This window comes from Cryptotermes secundus, unplaced genomic scaffold, assembly GCF_002891405.2.
Source record: "Cryptotermes secundus unplaced genomic scaffold, Csec_1.0 scaffold1968, whole genome shotgun sequence".
NCBI lineage: Eukaryota > Metazoa > Arthropoda > Insecta > Blattodea > Kalotermitidae > Cryptotermes > Cryptotermes secundus.
Window position 1 is genome coordinate 26870 of NW_019739010.1, and position 8807 is coordinate 35676.

General features: G+C 36.7%; 1 protein-coding gene across 1 annotated transcript; it reads left to right on the top strand.

Moving 5' to 3' along the window:
* Positions 1-600: 600 nt before the first annotated feature.
* LOC111871624 (trafficking protein particle complex subunit 5) lies at positions 601-6293 on the top strand (the record flags this gene model as incomplete). The annotated part of the gene is given in 4 exon segments (XM_023864852.2): positions 601-781; positions 4351-4477; positions 5212-5394; positions 5649-6293. Coding segments are annotated over 4 exon segments (573 nt in total). The 3' UTR covers positions 5748-6293.
* Between the last annotated feature and the right edge of the window lie 2514 nt (positions 6294-8807).

The following is an 8807-nucleotide window of genomic DNA, read 5'->3' on the forward strand; positions in this document are numbered from 1 at the left end:
GTAACACGTGCAGAATTTTTACTTTTGTTTTACATTTGTAAATTACTAGCAGATGTGCTTAATTGGAATATGTCTTTCATATATGTGTGTGTGTGTGTGTGTGTGTGTGTGTGTGTGTGCGAAATGAATTATGAACTCGTGGGTATTCTGCGTTTGTATAGTTTAGTAGTTCAATATGCATATGTAAAATTGTACGTGGAAGGAGTGAAACCGACGAGTAGAGGGATTCCGAATAACATGACAGTTGCAGGCATTCCTCCTGCAGTAATTACAGCAGATAAAATCTCATACGCAATCATACTATTAACAACCGCATATAGTTATTCAACCAATTAAGGCAAAATTAGCTGCTCAATGTTTTCTCGTTAGTATAGTACATCACAAAGGACGAAGTCTTTAGTCGTGAAGGGAATATTTCTATCGAACAGGGAAATTAAATATGGCTCCCTGCAGGAATCAAAACAATGTGGAGTCGAACGGATGGCTGCCCTTGATGTCGTGTATGTCAATCAGCTGCCATAAAAGCGAACGGAATATTTTGTTAATGTCACATTTGGTGTATACACACACACACATATATCTATTTATAATTACACACATGTGTTAAGTTCAATATAATGAGCATAACGATATCATCAGTTCGTCCTAGGACGAGTATATTAGACAAATCTTTAAGCCGAGGCAGGGGTGAGGTTAGCTTGAGTTGCTTCGCATTGTTGTTTTCAGAACTAGTGCAGTATTGTCAGAATCGTGTATATACAGTTCCAGAACTGCAAAACAAGTAAGTTCTGAAGGTAGTTCTTTATAGGTTATGTCGTATGTGAAGAACACGGTTTAAAGCCACCCTAATTGTGATCCTGGAGGCGACTGTTTTGTTAGTTCAGGTTAGTCTTGGCAAGGTGTACGAAATCGTACATGTGTATTTAGGATTTACGTTGCAGACAGGCTAGTTTATGCTGGGTAAATTATATTCTATATAATGTGCAGACAGCCCTGCAAAACATCTGGAAGAATTTCTAATCATGAGATTGACACTTCACAAATCCCTTCCCAAAGGCATCAGTAGGATAAGGAGTTTTTTTAAGTATGTATACATGTATGAATTCATTTTGTTGATTATATTCAAGTACAAAAATAAAACAGTACTTTAAAAGACTGGTGCATAATAGGTATAAATAAATAAGTATATAATATTATATCTCAGCATCCTGTTGCACTCTATACGATAAATGATACACACTCCGTCCCAAGTGCAAACAATATATATTATATGTCTTTGATCTTGTTCTTTTCTACACTACATGTTTCGGCCTCTATCGGCCATCATCAGGTGTATACTCTTTTAACGTTGCTGCCACACTGAAACCCAGTCTAAAATTTAACATTTAAAAACACATTGTTATTTTTGTCGTATTATCAACATCTACCTCGTTGATATGTGTCTGGTATGTAGATTATATTGCACACATCAAATTTTCCTGTAGTAGCACTATAAAATCTTTATAACACGTAGTAGAGACAAGCAGCGGCACGCACACAGGAAGACCACACGGAATAACACCTGTACAGTGTGGAACAAGAACTAGCTGCTCCAGCACTTTAGACATAGGGTGAGTAACCCTAACAATTTTAAATTCTAAATTTAAAATTTAGAGAAAATTTTAAAGGATTTTAAAATCATAACTAAAGATTTTATAGTGCTACTACAGGAAAATTTGACGTGTGCAATATAATCTACATACCAGACACATATCAACGATACGACAAAAATAACAATGTGTTTTTTAAATATTAAATTTTAGACTGGGTTTCAGTGTGGCAGCAACGTATACACCTGATGATGGCCGATAGAGGCCGAAACATGTAGTGTAGAAAAGAACAAGATCAAAGACATATAATATATATTGTTTGCACTTGGGACGGAGTGTGTATCAAATAAGTATATGTTTCATGATCTTTTTTCAAAAGAAAAATAGTTGTTATAAGACCATTCATCAGCAGCACCATAGTAAAGTAAAGCTATCCCTGTAACAGGACATGAAGGCCCATAGGGTTGTGAGACGAGGGTCCCACATCATCTAGACAATTGGCTCAAAGATGGCGGTAAGGTTGTCAGCCTTACGCGCTGGCTATGCTGTACTCCCCAGGAAAATTATTTAATTCCTGGTACTCATTTCTGAGTGAATCCCAGGGCCATAGTGTGGCCAGAAGGAATAGGTCAATTGAAAAAAATCCAATGACCTCATCGGTATTTGAACCCACAACCTTCTGACTTCTAGCATAGTGCCTTAACCACTACACTAGCACTATAAAAATGATAAAAATTGCATGTGTGCCTTTAGAATTTTTAGTTGAAACGTTTAATCATTATGTATGCAGTTTTAAAATATTTTATGACCACTGTACATTTCAACATACACTTTCTTAGTATTTCAAAGTAACATAATTTAATGTTATCAGTCATCCATTATTGGTTTCGTGAGGTCTTTATTTGGCATTATGTAGTCACTTCTGAACATTCATTTCTTGGATTCATGGTGTTGTGGATGCACATGCTTTCCTGAAGCAAATAAATAGTCACTACATTGTCCCATTGTATTCCCATTTCTCTCCAGTAACTGATGAATGTACAATATCTGATCAGTAGTTTTTACTTCAAAATCCACACCGATATCCCAAATAATTGCCTGTAAAAAAAAAAGGTAAAGCTATCCCTGGCTGTGGGTGGCATATAGGGTTGTGAGATGGTGAGGCTCCCACATTTTCTAGACAGTCAGCCTTAAGTGCTGACTGCCCTTTACCCCTAGGAAGATTTGTCTATACACAGAGTTAACCTTGAGAGAAATAATGCTGGTAACATTCATATGAAGTTGGTCAAGACTATTCCTAGATCGTAACTACTCCATTGTATCAAACTTTTATTAAGTACAATAACAGATTTCTCCAATTGTTGCAATTCCTCCTATCACTGTATTTGAGCATCCTGTTTCATTAGTTGAACACTAAATATATATGCATTACACACTCTTGTCAGTGCAAGTTTTGTAGCTTCTTGGCTAGAACATCACATAGCCCATGTTTCCATGTATATTTACAACATGTTGGCCACATGCGGCCATCATCAGGTACATATGCTGATTCATATAAATTGCTACACTGTATTCAATGTTTCATGGACATGGAGGATGTGTAGGTTTAAAAGCTTGTTTTTTTTAGAAAATACATTTGATTCCTTTTTTAAAATAATAAAAATAAGAATAAAGAACATACAACATATAATTTTTAAATTATTTTGACAATAAATCCAACAAACTTTTAGATTTTCATATCTTGTGTGCCCATGAAAAATTAAATACAGAAAAGCAATTTATATATATATATATACACATACACACACCTACCTGATGATGGTCCCATGTTGCCAAAACATGGACTAAGTGGTGTATACATCGAGTGCTGTGCTGTCTTCAAAATGGAATGAATTTGTGTATGTAGCTGCCAGAAATTGATCAATACCAAGCAGTAAACTGTAGCAAATTCATCCTCAATAAAAATATGATTTGACACTAATGGTACAGGCACATGCATTTCAATTTCCACGTACATTTAATACCCAATTTATCTTACACCTATTTACAACTCACTGGAAGTCTACAAGGTTGTAGAGGATTAGATACATACTCTTGTTCGTTATTAAAAATTAATCTTTACATTCAGTTGGGGAAATCATATTTAGAACATCAGCACTTAGAATGTATGCTTAAGGCATACCAAATAATTTGTCCAAGCCTGAGGCCTTTTGTGACATTTCATAACATGCAGTTTCTTAAAGATAGAAGGCTTAACCTTCCACTTGACTCCAAAGCTAGAGGATCACAAATTGCTGGCCAGCAGTGACTACTTATCCCTTATGTAAGGGATCATCTCCCACAGAGGACATGCTATGCTTTGATGACAAACAATACACTTTTTTTTTGTCCCCTTGGCACTACAGCCCCAGTGGGCCTAGGCCTACTTCCATGAACTTCTCTGTTCACTTTGTTTTTTCTAGATCTTACACATTCGCTAGGACTCCTTGGGTGGGTGATCAGCTCGTCACAAGGCCCCTACCTGTACACAAACACAGAAAAACGCATACACACAAACTAAACATCCATGCCCTGAGTGGGATTCGAACCCACGATCCCGGTTTCCAAGTGAGCGAAGACAGTACACGCCTTAGACCGTGACCAGCGAACAATACACTTAGCATGCCTAAATTCTACTCGTGTTTGAAACACATTAGCTGGTGATAATTACACTGCATTTGTGTTTCCATTGTCACTATAACCACACTTGACATTATTCCAGGCTTGCTGACATGGGGCAGGAAGTGGGTGTAAAGGTGATTGATCTTCTCTTTGTTCGAGAGAGGAACTGTAAACGTGAGATAAAGTTGTTAAATATGCTTCTATTCATTAAATCTACACTCTGGAAGGTAAGCTGTGGTTGGTGTCTGCAACAGATGGTATGTCCTCGTAAATACACGTATACTGTAGTATATGATTCATCAGTTGGTAAATACAAACATTGGCTGTGTTTTCCATCCTAGATGAAGCCAAAGGTTCAGTTGACACTAGATTAGCTACTGATCATATAATCAAAGGTTCATGATTCTCCAGATTTTCGAGATACTCCTTACATATTGTTGTCTGTATTCCTATTATGATTATACATTAACTAATTCAGCACCATGCCATGAAGGCATATGGGGGAGTGGATGTATAGATCCACATTTTCTCGACCTTGGCACTAGCTGGAGGTGAGTGGTCAGCTTCACGCCCCTGCCACTTTACTCCCGGGGAAAGAGCCCCCAGTACCCACCAGATAGGAGGCTGGGTGGTCCCCAGAGTTGGTCTGGACGACATGGAGAAGAGAAAAATTCTTGCCCCTACAGGGGGTCAAACTCTGACCTCTTGGTCGTCCAGCCCATACACAATCACTATACTGACTGTGCTAGCCCAGCTCACAAGACTCGGGTAACAGGACATGGAAGTTCAACATACAAAAGCTTGAAATTGGACACATTTCTGATTTATTTTAATATTAGCTTCCTATCATCAAAATCCTGTGTGTATTCTTTCACCCATCAGAGTTAGATATCGAATCCATTATATGCTTGAGCTGACTACCCTAACAATTAGTTATGTGTGTGAATTTTTCACTTTTCAGTCACTGTTTGGAAGGGAAGCTGACAAGCTGGAACATGCCAATGATGACGAAAGAACGTATTATATTATTGAAAAAGAGCCTTTGGTGAATAAATTTATTTCTGTACCCAAAGATAAAGGAAGTCTGAATTGTTCTGTATTCACAGCTGGTATAATTGAAGCTGTTCTTAATGGATGTGGATTTGTAAGTAACTTTACATAAAATTCAACTTTGTCCAAGTATGTGAAGATAAGACACACAAATATGCTGGATCTTTGAAAACCCTATGAGGTTTCTGCTGTTGGATGTAATAAAATTAGTAAAAAGTGAAGTTTAAACACATGGCCAGATTTAGTAATGCTGTGTGCTATGGTAGGAAAGTTGTCTGAATAGTGTGCTTTTTCATATACTTATATTTTGATTAATATTATATGCATGGAACTGATTCTTATTTACAGCCTGCTAAGGTAACTGCCCATTGGCATAAAGGAACCACATACATGGTTAAATTTGAAGATTCTGTGATTGCAAGGGACAAGCAGCTGGAAGACAGATAATTATAGCAAGCTTAAAGAAATAACAAATGCCTGCGATCTCAGTGGATACTACATTTATATTTCCATTTAAATACCTGCATAAACACTAAAATCTTGTTTGGAAGTGAGAACAGTTGTATGATGGTAAAATATATCAGATATAAAATTAAAATACTTTTTACTGTGGTACATAATGTATCACTGAATCCATCCATAATCCTTCCTGTTACTATATTTTTATTGAGCGACTGTATGATTTATGTGTAAATTTAAAAGATATACACAGCCACTTAAGGCTGTTTTTACTTAATGTCCTAGATTATCCAGGATAGAATAATTAAGAAAAATTTAGTATCAAAATTTGGTGTATATCCTGTTTTCAACTTTGGTTTTCTGTTTTTGAAATCTGGGGAGAGGGGTAGATGCCTAACTTGCCCTTCCCTGCCAGCACCCATTAGACTTTTTTATCAGCCTTAACCGTGAAGAGTAGCTACAGTTTCATTTTCTGAATTTGAAGACACTAACACAAATATTTGCACAACATTTATAATGGATACTTCAGCTGCACTATGGCCCTGGGGTCGACTCAGCCTCTTAACAGAAATGAGTAATAGGAATATTCTTGGGGGTAAAGGGTGGCCGATTGTCTAAAAATTGTGGGAACCTCAAGATCTCACAACCCTATGGGCCTCCATGGCCTGTTACAGGGATAGCTTTACTTTTTATGCTGTACATGTACACACAAGCAAAGCAATAACAGAGCACTTACCATGGGAACATACTCCTCTCACTGCAATTAATGATAAGGTGCCGGACACTAATTCCTACAAATAAAACTATGACTGCTGTACAGATAATCCTCATCAGTTAACATTTATCGTTAAAATAAAATTGGTCAGGGGGGTGTGACATGTGGTTGTGTTGTATGTAGGCATGTATGACAGCATTAGCTGGCTTAGCATACTGAGTGCAAGACTCCAGGAACTTTAATCATTACAGGAATGTTACAGGAATGTAACATACTGAATGGAACTCCAAGAGTTGTTGGATTATGCGGAACCTTGTCTGGGACAGGTGGATGTTCACCATAGTTTATCAAAAGTATATGCCATTGGTATGGTGCAATTTAAGGACCAGTATTACATAGTGAAACAAAAAGCCCACGGGAGAACTATCACTTTTCTTTTCATACACCATAGACCACACTGAAAATGACACATAACCGTTGGAGGTGGTGTTTTCTCGGCGATCCACCCTGAAGTTATATAAACAGGAAAAACCATAAACAGCAAGACAAGGTGTGAGTTTGCATGACTACCAGACGTGAGACAGTAAAACAGTCATAAGTCCTGCAGAACTCGTAACCAAGAATGACTACTGGCTAGGGCCAGCAGCAATTTACCAGACCAGACAGCAAGGACATCTTATAAGCCTTTCATTTTTTTTCAAAATAAGGAAATTATACTAAAAAGACATCAATATAAGTCACTTCCTAAATTAAATATTTTAGCAGAAATTTCTTTTTCACAATGAACCATTCAGGAGACGAAAGGTGGTAGGGTAAGAATTAACTTGAACCCATAACTTCTGCCAGATTTCCCCAGTTTAAAGTCAGTGTAATAAATCAAAACATTTTATAGGACATTCGTATGTCATAAATTTCACATGGAAAGTTATAATTATTAACCAAACTGAATATATTATGTAAAAAAAAAGTTAAATAGTTCTGTCCAGTGTGACTGGTTAAGATTTTTTTATTTGAGTTATTCATGCCCTTATATGTTCGGTCTTCAGAGACCATCTTCAGGGGGACACCTTTACATCAATACAGTTAGAAGCCACTATTATAGTATATGTTTAAAAGTTAAAATATATACATACAATATAAATAATATACAATTGGCTGTAAAATCTGAAGTCATTACAACTACAGCGGCTGTTCCAATACATTAAAAACAATACAGTGGGCCACAAACACACACAGGACAACATTAAAGAACCCTCTTCTCAAGAATGACAAGGTGGCACACATTTGGCCCCCGTCAAAAGAAATAATAAGAGGGACGACACGAACCAGCTTGGTTTACGAATTCCAATAGAATCATAACAAACTATAAATATTTTAATGTATTGAAACAGCCGCTGTAGTTGTAAAGACTTTAGATTTTACAGCCAATTGTATATTATTTATATTGTATGTATATATTTTAACTTTTAGAACATATTGTAATAGTGGCTTCTAACTGTATTGATGTAAAGGTGCCCCCCCTGAAGATGGTCTCTGAAGACCGAAACATGTAAGGGCATGAATAATTGAAACAAGAAAATCTTAACCAGTCACACTGGACAGAACTATTTAACTTTTTCATAATATTTGTGTGATGGACCAGAATGAAAGAAATAAAAAAAAATCACGTGACTATGTTATTTTTTTAACTTATTCAATAAGAGGTGCATATCTTTTTGTAATATCTGTATAAGAGTACAGAACTTTGAAACACTATCCTGAATGGGGTTAGTGTTGTTTTACTTCTCAAGTTCATATAGCCTGATCACAGGGAGTAAAATTGGATTCAAACAGCATGCTGCTCGCACCGAGTTTCAGAAAGATTTGTTAATTAGTGTCTATAATAACAGTCTGAATATGAGGAGTTAAAAAGGAGGAACACTGTTCCTTTGGAATTCTAAGAGGGAGATGATGAAAGAAACAGTGATAATTTCAAGAACTGCACTACAGACTCACTAATAAAACATAGGAGCACTAACCACTCAATCGTTATGTTTAATGGTATGTAGGAAGAAAAGTCACCTAAGATGATACACATAAATGTTCTTGTCCAAGTATGACAAGCATGTATCATGGTCATCATCATCATCATCAGTAATCTGTCAAGACGACAGGTCCACAGTCTCTTCCAAAACAGTTCCTCCATTTAATGCGATCTAGAGCTTTCTCCTTCAAATGACAGTATCCTCTTCTGTCCCCAAGGTTATCCAGCATCTTCTTACGTCTTCTTCCTCGTCTTCTTGTCACTTCTATCCGCCCCTCTATCTTTCCTTCGATAACTTCTTTTAGAAGGC